The sequence below is a fragment of the Neopelma chrysocephalum genome, unplaced genomic scaffold, assembly GCF_003984885.1.
Source record: "Neopelma chrysocephalum unplaced genomic scaffold, ASM398488v2 Primary Assembly neopelma1_191, whole genome shotgun sequence".
Classification (NCBI taxonomy): domain Eukaryota; kingdom Metazoa; phylum Chordata; class Aves; order Passeriformes; family Pipridae; genus Neopelma; species Neopelma chrysocephalum.
The window spans coordinates 241,383-258,057 of record NW_020897853.1 but is presented as its reverse complement, the minus strand read 5'-3'; the positions used below and the strand labels follow the sequence as shown (position 1 = coordinate 258,057).

Sequence of the window (16,675 nt, the reverse complement as noted above, 5' to 3'; positions counted from 1 at the left end):
CTATATATTTTCTTTTTTTTAAATTTATTTTATTTAATTTAGTGTGCCCTTTGACTGTCCTGTAAATATCTTAACACTTTCCAAAACAAAACCAGCTCCTGCATTTGATGATAATCTACAAACAATGTGTTTCTCTGCTGATTTTTTAAGCTCATTTCTCAAAATCTCATAGTAGTTTTTTTATTTTAGTATCTTTTTGAGAGGAGACAAGTGCCCTGGACTAACTACCATAGGGGAATTGCCCTGTGCTTTTACACAATCTGTAATAATCCCACACTGGGTTTTGTTGCATTCTGATGATTTACAGTTCAGCTTCTCTCTCCCCCCACCTCCGAACAGAGCACAGTATTCATTGCATTGCTAAGGAAACATCATTGTGTAAAAGCTCAGGTCTGCTTTCAAGGCAAGAGTGTTTCCATATCAGGGAGGAACAGAAAATCTTGTTTCCAAGTCCTTTTGTTAGTGAAGTCAACACTGAATAGGAAACAATCTGTTCTTGGAGGGAGGGTGGGATGGAGGGGGGAAGGAATGATCCCTGATTGTTTCCACTTTCCTTCCAAATCTTTTTGATCTGACCACTGGTATGTGAGGTTGCCAGTCAAATCCCCTATTTCCTGATGGCCACAACAGCTGCAATGGAGGCCCATCATTTTATTGGACAATTATTTTTAGGGCTACAATTAAATTATTGTTACACCAGTGGGTGTCAAAGTTCACATATTTCAGGCTGTGCCTCTCTGTTCGTAGAACCTTGCAGTGGATACTCAGTTTCTTTCTCAGAATGAGTTGCTCACAGATGTATCTGTAAAAAATTTGGGGGTTGTGTGCCTCGTGTCTGGGTTATTTTCAGTTTTGTGCCCAGTTTTTATTTGTGTTATGAAAACATGATGTCCATTTATAGGATGGAGCAGGTGTTGCTCATGTGGATACCCAACAGCATCTTCCTGATCAGTCCTTCATTTATAAATCCTTGTTTTCAGTGCTTAAAGTCACAGACATAAAAACCAACATGCAAATGAAATGTGGCACATGCAGTCTTAAAGTGAACAATAATTACAGTTAATTAAGCAATGATTATAGTTAATTAGGCTTAAAATTCTCCTTGGCTCTGTATGAGAGCAGAAGGCTAAAGTTAGTTCAGGAGCTGTCAGTACATTTTTCATAAAGATGCTTTACATACTTGCAGGCTGCAAAAGCATGATAAATGCTGGATTAGAGAGCAAATTATCCCTTTAAAATAGACTATATACAGATTTCTTTTAATAATTTCCTGAAGAATCCTTTCCAGTCTCTTTCCAGTAAGTGTGATAAAGCTCATTAAGCATACAAGGTATGATGAACTGTACAGCTCTGAAACTCTCAGAAATGCTGCCACATTAGAAATCTACAGATGATAAAACTGATTTATTTTTTCAATTTCCACAGACCCTTATTTCTTTTTTTTCCCCCACAAGAACAGTTTAAGGGATGTACAACAGGCCATGTAAGGAGGAAATCACTCTCTTTAACACTGCATGTTGCACTGTTGCATTTTGAGAGGCTGCACGTTCTGCCACAGCATTTGACCAGGAAATTAGTGCTCTGGCTCATCAAGGAACTTTTTTCTCTCAGCAGAAATTCTTGGAGATGCAGATACAAGTCATGGTCCGATGCTTTTGGCTGAGCTGGAATCACAGCCAGCTCCAAATCCTGCTCTGGGAGCAGCCCAACCAGGCTGCACAGTGACATCTCTCTCGGAGGATCTGTCCCAGGTGAGCTGAAAGGATTCCTTCTGGGACTAGTCAGAAGGAGCAACCTTGGAAAACAGATTTTCCTATTCCACTGTCGTGCCTGACATCACAGAACTGCTGCATTTTAAGTGACACGTTCAGCTGAGAAATTGAAGTCAGAACTACATGTGTGTAATAAAAATGATTGTGTTCCCTGTGGCAAATCCTTACAATACCCTTTCTGCCAGGCTCAGACCTTCTCTTTTTACCTTTTCTGCACTTCCTCACAGCTTCACTGCTCTCACAGGATCTAATCCTGATCTGATACTCAGTTCAGATGGGGTATTCCAGTGTTTTAGGGGCACAGAGCTTCACATACAGAAGAAAAACATCATGGGTTTATGGGAGAGGAAGCAACAATGAGAGATTTGGCCTCAGAAGTTATAACCCACTGATTCAGCATTTGGGGAGCTTCATTTGTCCTAATAGGGGCAAGGTTGGAAAGGCAGTAAAGGATAATGTTCCTCAGAACACTTAAAGGTAGAGGAACATCCTATTGATCTCTGCTTCAAACCTAGACAGCTAATTTTTTTTTATTAGTATGTGCTGTTACCTAGAGATGATGGTTTACTTGGTAACTAGGGATAAATTCAAATAACAAGTGGCAAAAGCTAAAAATGAGGTGGCAGACTGCTCCCTAATATGTGAAGCTTCACAGGCTGTTTGAATGTAATTATGTATTACCATGGTTGCTGTTTTCATGGATAAATTCTGCCCTTCCCTGGTGTTCTGTATAAAATAACCTAAAGTATCATTTATTCACCTGACCCTGCCACGTTATAACCCACATTGCCACGTTTGGGTTTATGATTTTGAGCCTTGATGCCATTGGTGTCTGAGCAGTCCTTAAATGTATCACATGAACTGTTGCATCTTCAAAGAGGATTTTAAATGTCACACTTCTTTCACTTTGAGATCACCATTCCAATTCTTGGAATGACTGTTCATGGACAAAACTGGATTTTGTGACTGCTGTGTGTGTTGGGGTGAAGCTCATATCCTTGTTATTGTCTCACTGGCTAGAAGTAATGGGGACAGAGGGGATAAAACGTGTTTCCTTCTTTTAGCCCCATTAGCTGTGGTAAAGAATACAGTGATACCTGCATCTTATACTCAGCTGATGGGGTTAGGATTGATTTTTGCTTGTTTGGGTACAGGGAAATAATAATTTACTGTGTGTAAGATTGCCCATGTACATAGCCTTACCTATGCAAGAAATCTGAGGTGATCTGACACAGTGTCTTTCACAGAAAATATACAGATAGTTATATATTGGCTAACACTTTATATGTAGATAGTTATACATTATCTTACCTTTAGAAACTTTTTCTTGCATCTGAACCCTTAGTGTGGCCTTTTTTTTTGCCTGCTGGCATGTAAAACTCACCCTCCCTTCAAACCAAGCAACCAAACCCCTTAACTTTGTGTGGTTTTGTTAGGTTTGGTCTTTTTCCCCCCCAACAAAACAACCTCTTCCTGTGTGTGTTTATTCCTGATGTAAGATTCCAGGTCAGTGTTTCTTCCAGGCTCACCTTTTAGCTTTCCTCTGGTGTGACCATACCAGTAAGTGATAATCACAATAAACATCCCTCCTGGATGGGGCAGAGCTGTTTTCCATGAGATCCTCTACTAGATCTCTACATCCTTCTCTGAAAGAAAAAAATGATCCCTGTACCAGATGATTTGAAAGCTTGTTTTGACAGCATCTCTCTGCCATGTGACAATGATGAACCTTTCCCCTCCTTTCAATTAGGGATGGCATCTGTGTTCTGCTCCACGGCTGGATCTGCTTTGTCACCTGCCTGTAGGAATCAGATTTTCTGGGAACATAATACCAGCTTAGGAGAGCAAGAGCTCCTCAGGCTTTCAGAATGATTCATTCATTGTGTGCAATGTTTAAGGAAAATAATCACTTTAAATTTCTTGAAAGATTTCCTCCCAGGTTAGTCACTGACTCTCACATCAGTTGCTTCTCATCTTGTTTTCCATCTCCAGGCAGTGTTTGCCTTCACTGAAGTTAAACTGTATCACCTACACACAAAGCCAGGAGACAAATCTATTCAGGAGCAAAGTTTGCTGAGAGACCTGAAGAAAATACACTATTTCAGGCAGGGTCCAGCCAGCCTTGGTAGAGCTTTGTCCTGATTTAGCTGGGAATGATCTTCCTGGATGTTGGGGTTTGTTGTGGCAAAGCTTGGGTGGTTCCTGCAGTCTGTCCAAACAGGATCCTTATGTCAGGGATCATCTCTGTACCACTTGGTTGCTCCCTGGCACTGGTGTGTAGATCAGATTTTGACCAGCAGAAAGAGCACTTGAATTTTCATGTAGGGCATGAGCAAATGCCTTTTAGTCATGAAATCTGTGTGGTCACTCACTCCAAAACAAACAGTTTAAGTCATATAGGAATTCTCTTATCTACCCAAATTCCTTGGCCGCTCCTCCATTTCTAGCATTAGATTATTTTTTTTTTTTAGATTTATATATGCTTTTAACCACTGTCAGACAGAAAGCCAGACTAAATGCATCTTCAGTTTGACCCCTTCTGTCCATTCTTGTGCAACAATACAGGAATTGACTGTTATTTGTGGCCACTTTGCCCCCCTGCTCTCAGCTCTAAGAAGCAGGAGAACGACTGGGAGGAAGCTGAGCTCTTCTATTCTAAATAAATCATTTTGATCATGGGAGGGACAGGAACATTGAAGTCATATTTGCGTGGCTAAACATTCCAAAGGTGGTAAATCTAAATCATCTGAAGCCCCAAATGCATTGTTAAAATCTTAGGGAATCATTTGGTTGCAAAATATTTTCATGATACGCCTTTATAAGTATGAATGTTTTTATACAATCCACATTTTTTAGGTGGGATTGGCACTGTGTTATTCTCATTAGCTTTCATTTTTTAGTATTTCAAAAGACATGGCTTTTTTAATCTTCAGGAATGCATAATTGTAGGTTATGAATATGTTATCTCCCAACTAATGTTTGCACCTCAGTTCAGTTTAAACTGGTTTTTGGTTCATCCTATTAAAAATTCAAAAGAAAACAACAAAAAAAACCCCCCACACTTGAAATGGACCCATGAGGATCCTGTTGTGCTGCTGGCATTTAATGTTCTGTAGCATTGGTGGCTTTCAATCACCTTTCCATGAGACCTTTCTGCTTTCAGAAAATAATCTCAACACTTTCTCATCTTGTGCACTTTAAATGATGAACAGAATTGGACAACAGAGGTACCCCAGTCAGTGGTGACACTGAATAGTTTTTCTTTTTATTGCTTCTGGTTTTTACCCCGTTGGCTTAAATGGTTCTTAAATACATGAGAAGCAATGTCCTCACTGCTGAGATTCCTGATACCATCAGAGGCAGGTGTTAACTGAAAAAAATGGGAAGCCCTGATCACAGAGTTGGCACCATGTTTGCCAGACATAAAAATTTTCTTCTTTTCATTAATACTTTTGGCTGTTTGGCTCATGGCCTCCACAAACAGTGGAGGGTTTCTCTTGCCTTTCTTTCTCTTTCCTTTTCTTCCCTTTTTAGCTTCTTATTCCTTTTTAGCTTTTGGAGGGGGGGGAGCAAAATACCCCTGGTGCTGTGTCATGAGGTCTTCAAGAGAACAGCAGTGCCACTGCTTCTCAGGGCATATGATTTTCCCTGAAGTCATAGAGCAGTTCTTTCCATAGGCTCCACATGCTGTGTGATATGCAAACACATATGGTCTTTCTTGTGTTCCTCCTTAAGGCTTCATAAAAAAAACCCTTATATTCATCCATGGAATCAACAGCATAACTGATGAAATCAATTTTGTCTGTCTTAAGAAAACGCTTAATTCTTCTAGGTAGGCAGATGGTGACAGAACAAGGGGCACTGGTTTTGAACTGACAGAGGGCAGGATTAGATGGGATCTTAGAAAGAAATTCTTGGCTGTGAGGGTGGTGAGGCCCTGGCACAAGTTGCCCAGAGAAGCTGTGGCTGCCCCATCCCTGGAAGGGTTCAAGGCCAGGTTTGAAGGGCCTTGGAGCAACCTGGGATAGTGGAAGGTGTCCCTGCCCATGGCAGGGGGTTGGAACAGGATGATTTTTAAGGTCCCTTCCAGCCCACACCATTCTGTGATTCTAGAACTCCATGACTGTGTTTTGCACTTCTTATATTTCCTGTCTACTTGTAATGGAATGTCCTCGGGACACAATTCCTGTTCCAGTTAACACATAAGATAACAAGCAAACTTGACAAATGTCTCCCTTTTTAATATGCAAAGCATTTGTTGCTTCTAAAACCTTTCCCTACAGCATTGTTGCAGACCTGGGTCCTGGAGAGCATTTCAACGAGAATAGAAAATGGTTTTAAAAACTAGGCCAAGGAAATAAATTTTAGACTTGGCCTGGGTTTTCCAACCAATTGATATTTTTCTTTTCCCTTTCAAACTTCTCTTGTTAGTCAGGAGAATAATACCTAGGGAGAAGTCCTGGATATTGAAGAAAGCCAGGGAAATAGTGTGTTCTTTCCACCACATGCTTTGAGTAAAAATTGAGGGTCTCCTGTGTCTTCAGGTCTAAATGGCACTTTGCCATCCATACCTACTGCTCCCAGGATGTTTGTCCAGAGGGAATAACATTGCAATAGGCTGATTGAGAGCTGAATTCTTTTGAAGTCAAAAGGAAGGAGAACAAGTGCATATCCTTTAATGAATCTTTAAAAACCTCTTTGGATGTTTCTTGAAGCTCCATGTAATTCTGCTGTGCTTTTACATCGAAAGTCAGATTTGTAATGTGGTTTTAATGTGTGATACACAGGAGGAAAGCCAAGGAGCTGCACAGGTTGAGACTGTGAGACCACGAGTTATCCTTGTGAGAAGGATGTCTGAAGAGATGCAACAAGAAGGTAAATGATGTCAATAAGCAAACAGTTCTCTCAGATAAGCACATCACTTTTAAATATTGTTGTATACTGATGTATAATAAAGTTCTGATTTTTTAAAATCTGGTTTTTATTACTACAAAATTTCCAAAACTTCCAAGCATTTGTGCGTACATAGTGTGTACATGTGTACATAGATATGATATTGTTGGGGTGCACTCAAAGGATTGGAAATTCAACCTGGAGAAGGCTCCAAGGAGACCTTAGAGCACCTTCCAGTACCTAAAGGATCTCCAGGAGAGCTGGAGAGGGACTTTGGTCAAGGGCCTGGAGTGACAGGACAAGGGGGGATGGCTTCACACTGACAGAGGTCAGGGTTAGGTTGGATATTGGGAAGAAATTCTTCCCTGTGAGGGTGGTGAGGCCCTGGCACAGGTTTTCCAGAGAAGCTGTGGCTGCCCCATCCCTGGAAGTGTCCAAGGCCAGGTTGGACAGGGCTTGGAGCAACCTGGGATGGTCGAAGGTGTCCCTGCCCATGGCAGGGGGTGGGACTGGATGATCTTTAAGGTCCCTTCCAACCCAAACCATCCTGGGATTCTGTGATTCTATTAAATGTATTTGTATGTAAGTCATCAAAATCCTTGTAATTAAGTATTTATTTAAATTTGTGCTTGCCAGGAGCATTACAATGTGCATCTTGTGTAGTCAACTGAATCTTAATTGCTTTACAGAATGCTGTTCAGCAAATGAGATATTCATGATGTTGTGATAGAAGGGAGTGTTTGCTACACTTCAGAAAATGCAGGGGTGCTACACAAGAACTGAAAAGTAGTAGTAAGTTAAGACCATGCAAATGTGGGAAAAAAACACAGATTTTCAATGTTAAAAGGACCTGGTTTGAGATGGGCTTCAAGCTGGTGTGTAACACATAATGATTTTCTTTAGTGAAGGACACTGGGCATTATCTGTGCTATTTTTGGAGATTACTTAACAGTGTTTGTTAAGATGTTAAGGATGATGAAAGAGAGGGAGAGAATATCTTTTGTTTATTGTGGTTCAAGTCAGTTTGGAATAGCATAAACTGTGCACATTACTGCCATGTTTAATTGTTTCAGCAGATAAGAACTTTGTGGAGGTGCTGCAGTGAGGTATGTAGCAGTTTTAATCTTACATGCTAAGAACAGGAATCTAAAAACTTGCATGTCTACAATATATGCAATTATAATTGCTCCACCCTAGCACAGACAAATTCTTCCTTCAAGCCTTTTCAAAAGTAATTCTTTGAACTTCTTCCATTTAATTTTTTTTTTTTTAAAAAAACATCTCTTCGAATTAGAATTCTGAGGGAATTATTTTGCTTCAAATATTTATAATAAGCAGTAAGAAAAGCCCTAGGCCAGTGTTGTTGGAACCTCATTTCAAAACCATGGTTTGCATATGAAGAAAGTTATGAATAATGTAAAAAATTATCTGTGGACAATTAGTGGAAAAGCTGACAGAACTGAAGTGGCACAACTTAGTGCATGTCTGTTATTTCCCTATACATTTCCCTATACTGTAACACAAGGAATTTGGGCACAGTCCAACTGTGTCTGTGTGTCAGCTGAAAACGTGTGACCAGGAGATGGCAGTAGTCAATTTTCTTTGAGAGAATCAAAAGGAAAAAAAAAAAAGATGATTTAGTGATTTATATAGCAGGATCATTTAAATCTCATTCAAAGTATACATATTTAATGAGCCAATAAAAATCTAGAGGATTTGGAAATGGAAACAACTGTCTGTCAGTGTTAACCAGAAGGTCTTGTCTCCATGAGCTTCACCGCAGAGAACTTAATCAGGCAAAAAGCTGAGGGGGAAAAAATTAATAAGAAGCATTTGAAAGAAAAAGGAAAACTTGCAACATGATAAGTGTAGGTGGGTTTAAGTAAATACAACATTTTAAAATCAAGCACATCTGTTGCTGTAAGTTCAAAGCACCCTGTTTATAAAAACTACATGTCAGATGGTGGCCTTCACTGGAATAGTAAGGGACAAGGAATGCTTCCCTGGAAGTGGAGAAGCATTTAGGAGACAGGACCACTAAGGTAGTTTTTCAGAGTTTAAAGGGTAAGTGGTTGGATTGGTAGAGCTTAGGAAATCTAAAGCCCTGAGATGAAGTGTGAGCTCAGAGTGCTGGGAGAAAAGGGAAATGGTTTTGGACCTAAAGTTGGATGTAAAAAAAAAAAGCCATTTTTACTTAAATGATAAATACATGCCAATATTTGATTCATCTTTCTATGGCTATGAATATATATATATATATATATATATATGAGATAGAACTTTCTTTTGTTGTTTAAAAATTTCTTGTGGTCTGCACTGAACATGTGTTTTTACTGAAGGAAAGTTGATTGATGGCTTCTAATGAAAGCTGAAGTTCAGTAGGACTGCTACAATATCATGCCTGAAAGGGTAAAGTCTCCTGAAAGTTACAACTGAAAATCAAGCCTGAATGTATTATTAATTGAAATGTGTGCCTTCTCTAGACATAGTGGAGACAGTGGTTTGAAAACATAGAGTTGTAGTACATAATATACATGCATATATATTTTTGGCTTTATAATACCCTTTAATCTTTGTACCATTCTTTCATACATCTTCATACATTTAATATGATAGTAATTGTTGTGGTTGGTGAATGCACATATTTCCAGAATTTAAGCATTTTCAAGCTTACATTAAAGGGATTCAGAATTTTTAAAATTAAAATGAAAGAACAGGTGGCAATGTTTGACTGCAGAGCGTTTTTAAACTTTAATAAGAGCAGCTCAGAACCAGAGGTGGATGTATCTTCACTTAATTATTTTTTCTGCAGCACAGACTCTCAAAATGTGACCTAGAGAGCAGAACTTCATGGTAGTAATTCCTTTCTGTCTCCAGCTGGTGAATTATACTCAGGCAGCCATAAGTAGCTGGGAAAGTAATATTGGGGCACCAAGGAATTGGCTTTGTTGCCACAGAGAGGTTGCACAATTGCTTGTGGAGGAGATGGTCTGTGCAATACATGAACAAGGCAACAAGAAGCCTTTGAAACAATCTGTATAAAAAAATAAAGCTTCCATGGTCCTTGTTCAGTACTGAAAATGGTCTGCTTCTGTGTCAACATTGACAGGATGCTGTACTGAAAGCTGTAATACTGAAAATATGGCTATAACTAAATACTTCTTTGTCTCTCTTCTTCAGCCAGGAATTGCTCTGAGTTAGATTTTGGGTTATTTTTTCTTAAAACTATTGTGGCGTGAGGCAAATCTGTACCAGATGCTTCAAGGAAGGAAGAAGATTAGGATAAGGCTAAAGGTCTTTCTTTTTTTTCCTTAGAACTGGAACTGTTTTGGTCAAACTCAATGACTGTTCTCCTGAAAGTTTACTTTTGCCTTAATATCCTGCCGTTTCTTTTTTTGGCCTGAATTTCACCGAAGGCTTTGGCTGAGGATTCTCCATCCCACCCTGAAAACAGCAGCTGGTGAAGCAAAGCAGAACTGTTCTCCCACACTGTGGAGAGAACCACCACAACCTGAGGGGCAGAAAAAGCACATGTGTAGCTCTTTGAATTCAGCTGTTTTCTGAGAGAAGATCTTGGAAATTGGAGTAATGAAATCACTTAGTTGTAATCATGGCATTTTTCAAGCAAGTGCCCTGTCAGAGGTTTGTGTAGGTTTTTCAGTGCTTCTTCAGAATTTGAATCATAGAATGGTTTAGCTTGGAAGAGACCTTAGAGATCATCCAGTTCCAACCCCCTGTCATGGGCAGGGGCACCTTCCACTAGACCAGGTTGCTCAAAGTTCCCTCCAGCCTGGCCTGGAGCACTTCCAGGGATGTTTCTGGTCTATTTTACCTCTGGTTTTCCCATCCAGTTACCTCTCTGTGCTATCAAGTGGCTCATGGACATCATTCAGTTGATATATTTTACATTTGGGCAAGTCAGGAAATGCAAAGTAGCATTTCCCACAGAAACTCTATGTTTTCTATAAGTAGTCATCAGCTTTTAGGTGCTCCAAGTGGTTTAGAACACCAGTTGTCAAGGAGTTTTTGATTATTCTGCACATGTCCATAGGAGTTACATGATAGCCCACACAGTAGAAAACACATCTGAGTAATAAGTGTGCATTTTGCATAATATTCCACCTAAAATCCTCAATAGCCATGCTTGAGAGTTTCTAGTTTGAATTACCATAAGTACAAAAAATACTGTGTTATAGTACATTTGGAGCAGGAGTTTTTAATTTCTTGGCTTTTGTAAGTATAATTTATCCATTAACAAGTGTCATTTATATCTGTGGTTGCTTCTTTTCCCACCGAGTTACTTCAGGTCTTTTTCAGACAAAATGTTAAAGCAGAAGTGTGATTTTTTTTTTTCATAGCTTAAGGCAAAGTCTTGTGCAGGATTGTTACTGTGGACAGTGATGTCCTGCTGCTGTGGGTGTGCTCTGCTGCTTCAAGTTTGGGTCGTGAGGAGCCAAGCACCAGGAGCTGCTGTGGGTCTCATGGGACTGTGCACACCTTCCTACCCATTCCCAAAAGATCTCTTTCTGGAAAACGATCCTCTGCTCTCATAGAGGAATTTCTTCCCCTCACTTATTTGTACTGAAGTTGTAAAGAATAGGAACTACAAGCAGGTGAAGCACGACTCTCTCTGGTATGTTTTTTAGACTCCTGGAATGTCATTTGATTTTCTGAAGCATATAAATGAATTGGAATCCAAGTAATCAGACAGAGAAATAAATAATAAAAAAAAAAAAACAACAAGAAGACACAGTTTATATTTAAAGCAGACTGTACAAGGCAGGCTGATATTACCCTGCAGTCTGAGGGTTTCCTGCTGAGTGCTGTGCTCAGGGAGAAGTCATTCCCCTCTGGAGGCCAGTTCCACACCATATATCACCTGGACCTTTTCTTTTGGATCTCCTTGCCTTAGGTTTTTGTTCACTTGGCAATTTCCTTCAGCTTCTAAGAGGCTGAGAGTTCTTCTCTTCCTGCAGCCCTCCTTAAGTGTCACAGAGGGACACAGCTCTCTCACTGCTGCAGTGACATTTCTGTGACCTTGTGCTGAGGCTTTTGCTGTGGGAGGTTTGTGCAGAGGCAGAAAACTTCCCTTTTCAGTCTTCCCCTGGTGCCTGTACAGGTGATGCTTCACACCCCTCATGAAATCTGCACAGCTTTCTGTATCCTCATCCAGTCCTCCTGAGAATCCACTGCTGTGCTGAGTTGGGTGTGGGTGTGGGGGGGGAATCTCTGGAGGGGAAGGTATTTTGCATTTTTCATACAATAAAAAGAATAAAACAGGAAATCTTCCAGTGTGGGCTTAAGGAATGTTCCTGGTCAGAAGTTTTAAGTCCAGGAGGTGGGACTGACAGCTGTTGCCCCAGTGCTGGAGCAGGTGAAAGCAGTTCACAGTTGCTTCTTTCTCTGTTTTGATCAGATCTTTGTGTTTAAATACACTTATTTTGCTGAGGTTCAAGGGTGTATTCCTGTACCTGTCCCCTCCTCTGGTCTGTACACAGCAGTAGGGATTTTTTAGTGAATTCCAGCACCAGCTGGGGTTTTTTGGGCAGAGAGGGAAAGAAAAACTTATGCAAAGTGATATGATCACCACCTTAAGTGTTACTTTCTATGGAAACTGTCAAATACTAAAATTTTTTACTTGTTTTTTTTTTCAGATTTACTGGGGCTCAAAGTAAATATTCCAAAATCTCATCTGATTCCCTCTTCAAGCCTAGATTTTGAAAGACTGCAGGTGATCTGATCCAGTGACCTGTGGCATCCCTCAAAGTGCTTTTTATAAATCATAAACTAGAGTTCAGGGTAACAGCAAAATTAAGCCTCATATTTCACTCATACCTGGGGGCTGTAATGTGAAAATAATGAGGGACCAGTCTCTTTTCCATGCTGGTAAACTGAAAACTCATGGCACTGCTGCATAAAGCACCCAGTGTATGTTTGGAGTTTGTCCTTTTTCATGGAATCATAGAATTACAGACTGGTTTGGGTTGGAAGGATCATCCAGTTCCACCCCCTTGCCATGGGCAGGAACACTTTCCACTATCCCAGGTTGCTCCAAGCCTCATCCAACCTGGCCTTGAACACTTCTAGGGATGGGGAGTCCACAGCTTCTCTGGGCAGCCTGTGCCAGGGCCTCACCACCAATATAGTAAAGAGTTTCTTCCTAATATCTAACTTTAATCTGCTCTCTGTCAGTGTGAAGCCATTCCCCCTTGTCCCATCACTTTTTACCTCTAAATGTGATTTCCAGTCCAGGTGCCTGCTGAGCATCAGCTGCCTGTATCACATCACACAACACCAGGGGGTTCTGAGGGCCTTCTGTTCTAAAGTATGTCTTAATAATGTAAAGGGTTTCACTTCCAAATTAATTAGAATTTTTTTTTTAAATATTGCTTCATAATTGCATTTACTTTTCAGACATTTGTGACAACCTGCTGGAAACTGTCCAGGCTACCAGGCAGTTCTGCTAAGGTGCAGCACCACTGCAATTCTCCATATTTTCCCTTTTTTCCCCTTTTTGGCCAGTCAGGGGTTTTTTAATGATTATTTGATTGATTGGGGGTTTTTTTAGTTTTTTTGGGTGGAGGGTTTTTTGGTAATTCGTGTCTCTAGGAGCCAGGCAGAATTCTTATTAAAAAAAGGACACCTCTTGGTGCTGCATATCCACTCTTAAGAATTGGAATGTATTAGCTGAGAGCCCTAAATTGTTATTTCCACTTTGGCAGCCTACCTTTGATGTCTCACCAGCTCCAGTTTTAGTTGTGTAAATCCATCTATTGTCAGCCTGTCTGGGGGTCAGGCTTGAATGTGATGCTTTTTCTTTTGTGTAAGATTCTCATGTGGTGGTGGATCAGCTGGAGTTGCTGTGGATTGCAAGCAGGGGATGATCTTGGTAACATGTATTAAATACAGTCTCAGATCTCCTGGACACTCACACACTCCTGCCCAGTCTATGGAAGTTGCTGTGCCAGGGCAGCCTTTCCTTCAGCCTGCCTGGGATTCGTAAACACGCTGGGATCTGACTGAAGCAGCTTTGTATTGAGGATTATGATTTGTATGCACTTTTACAAACTTACAGTAATTGCTGTTGCCTTCATTGTAAAGAGCAAAATATAAACACACACAATAAACCCCTTTAATGGGCACTGATCCCACTGGCACTGATCTTGAGCAGCTCTGAATAAAAGCAGATGGTAGCAGGCTGACTAGGCTGACCTGCTTTCCCCTTTCATGCAAACATTGCTTATATAAATGGGGGACACACACAAAAAATTAATGGGCTTGGGCAAGCCACCTAAGGACAGAGACTCCCCATGTACTTAATGCTTACATCAGCCCCAGGGCTGTTTCCAGTTAGTTCTTCTCTGGAGGGAGAAGTTTCTCACAAATTAGTGGTTCCACAGCTCTGAGCCCATGGTTTAATAAGAAAGAACTGATGTGCCTCTAGAAAGTAAGTGTGCTCAGCTGTTCTGTGGCCTGTGTGTTGTGGTAGGTCATGGAAAAGGATCAAAACACTCTCTCCTGAACCTGCTGCTAATTTATGGACATATAATTGAGTCTGAAGTCCCTTTGCACATCATCTTCTGTCATAATGTTGTGAAGAGGCATTGGATTTTTATGGTCTTGTACTGCTTTAATTCACGTGCCTGTTTGTTAGCAGGGATGGTAAATGAATTTAAATTGACATTCCTGGTTGTTCTAAATGATGTGCCTCTTGTCACTATAACAAGATGTGATCAGGGGGCTGGAGCACCTCTGCTATGGAGGCAGATTGAGATGAGAAGAGAGACCTTAGAGCCCCTTCCAGTGCCTTAAGGGTATATAAAAAGGAGGGAGATGGACTTTTTATATGGGCAGATAGTGACAGAACAAGGGGGAATGGTTTTAAACTGAAAGAGGGCGAGTTTAGATTAGATTTTAGGAGGAAATTCTTCCCTGTGAGTGTGGTGAGGCCCTGGCACAGGTTGCCCAGAGAAGCTGTGGCTGCCCCATCCCTGGAAGTGTTCAAGGCCAGGTTGGACGAGGCTTGGAGCAACCTGGGCTAGTGGAAGGTGTCCCTGCCCATGGCAGGGGGGTTGGAACTGATCTTTATGGTCCCTTCCAACCCAAACCAGTCTGTGATTCTAAGAAATAGCATTCCCTTTTTCTTACCCAGCAAGGCATTTGGTTGGAGTTACTACCTCCAGGAGCGTGCTGTAGCCACTGACAGAGAGTACAAAGGCAGTTTCCTGAATAAGATATATTTACACTCCTCAATCACTCTCATTGTCAGCCTGGTACATCCATGCCAGCTAAGCTGGAGTCAGGAACCTTTCCAGCTCTCTCAGGTAGACCTGCTGCCAACTGTGTTAATTTCTTTGGCAGATCTTCTAGGATGACCATCCTTACTTGAATTAACAGTCATTTAAGTAGGTCTCTTGTCTCCCTTTTTTTTTTTTCTTTTTAGTTTCTTTTATAAAAAGCATCAGTACCAGAGTGGGAAGTCTTGCTGCCTTCGGGTGCTGGCAGCACATTGCCTGGATACTGTGTGGTGACAGGTGAAGACAAGGAGTATTACAAACACATATTTCAACTTGGAGAAACATATATAGCACTGTGATAGGAGAAATGTAGGTTTGATTTCTTCAGTATGTGCTGAGTTTTATATTTTTCTGGTTGGCAAGGAAGGCAGATGTTGCCCTTTATAATTCAGTGGCTTGTGCATGTGGGAGAGCAAAGCAACAGAAGGAGCAGCTTCTGCTTTCCCCGCTGTGATGGGTTTGGGGAGCCTTGGGCAGAGGCAGCTGGACTCCCTTCAGCTTTACCTGTTCTTAAATTGCTCTCAATTCAGCTTTTTAAAGCACCACATAAAACCTGGAAGGGTCCACCTGTGAGTGTGGGGAGAGAAATCACTAGGACAGGAGTGTGTGTGCCAAGTGAGTGGTGAATAACCCCCAGATTCTCACTGTCTGCCTCCAAATCTCTTCTACAAAGGAGATTGGGGATTTACAAAAAAAAAAAAGTAATTAATCAAGAAAAAAATAAGGGAATTAAGAAAACCAAACTAGCCAATAAAGATGGATATTTAGATGATTTGTGTCCACAATCAAATAATATTTTTTACATTTTACTGCTTATTATGTTGTGGAAGGGCTTGACTGACAGGCAGTTTTCATGCTGGTGACCAGTGGCATTATTAGGTACTTTATTTTCTTATTTTTCCAGTCACTTTAGGAGTAAATAGACCTTCATGCAACAAAGAGAAGCCTTTCCAGCACCACCTTCTCAATACAGACTGCCTATAATTAAATATAACTATATGTTTCCAGTGCCCATGGGATTAATTTCTTAAGACCGGGAGCCCAGGAGACTTTCAAATACAGCAACAGCATGGAGTAAATGTTATCTAGGATGTCTTCCAAATGAAGAATACTATGTAAATAATGGTAATGCTACTCTTTGATAACATGCTGATTTAGAGAAATGCAGCCTGCCAAAGCAGCATTTTTCTTAAAAATAGGGTAAGGACTGGTGGGTGAAGATTAAAGTTGTCATGCATGACCTGTTGCTCACTGCTGAGGCTGCACATGGGGCTGTGTTTTGTAATAGTGTGGAATAACGTGTCCTAACATAAAGCTTGAGCAAAACCCTTTTCATCTTCCATAAAACTCATTTTGTAAGTAAAATACAGCAAATCCTCATCTCTGAAATACCACTTATAAATGTGCTTCTGGTGACTGGGTTTGCAAGGAATGGTAGTGAATGATGGAGATGGGTTAAATTTTGTCTGTGGGCTACTGTGTTCTGGTTTTTATCACAAGTGCTGTCATTCAGGGGAGAAAAAAAACCCCTACACCTAGAAAAACTTAATTTAGATTTAGATCCTTTGTATCTGTGTTGTCGCTCTGCTCTAATCTAAAACTTATGTTTTACTTTTAAAGAAAGAAGAACAGTTTAAAGCCCAGTTCTAAACAAACGGTGAAAGTTGTTGAGTGTGACACAAAATGTGGAGCAGTTCTCTGAAATGCATTTTT

General features: G+C 40.6%; 1 protein-coding gene across 3 annotated transcripts in view; it reads left to right on the top strand.

The window, feature by feature from the left end:
• The window catches only part of KIAA0586 (KIAA0586 ortholog), a 72,969-nt gene that overhangs the window by 41,411 nt on the left and 14,883 nt on the right, over window positions 1-16,675 (top strand). Inside the window, exons 29-30 of one of the 3 annotated variants that reach the window (XM_027702674.1) lie at window positions 1,612-1,751; window positions 6,560-6,647. In XM_027702674.1, coding sequence (XP_027558475.1) covers window positions 1,612-1,751; window positions 6,560-6,647 — 228 coding nt within the window. Of the gene's footprint in view, window positions 1-1,611; window positions 1,752-6,559; window positions 6,656-16,675 lie in introns of those variants that run through there. The other 2 variants (XM_027702675.1, XM_027702676.1) reach the window with 2 other exon arrangements.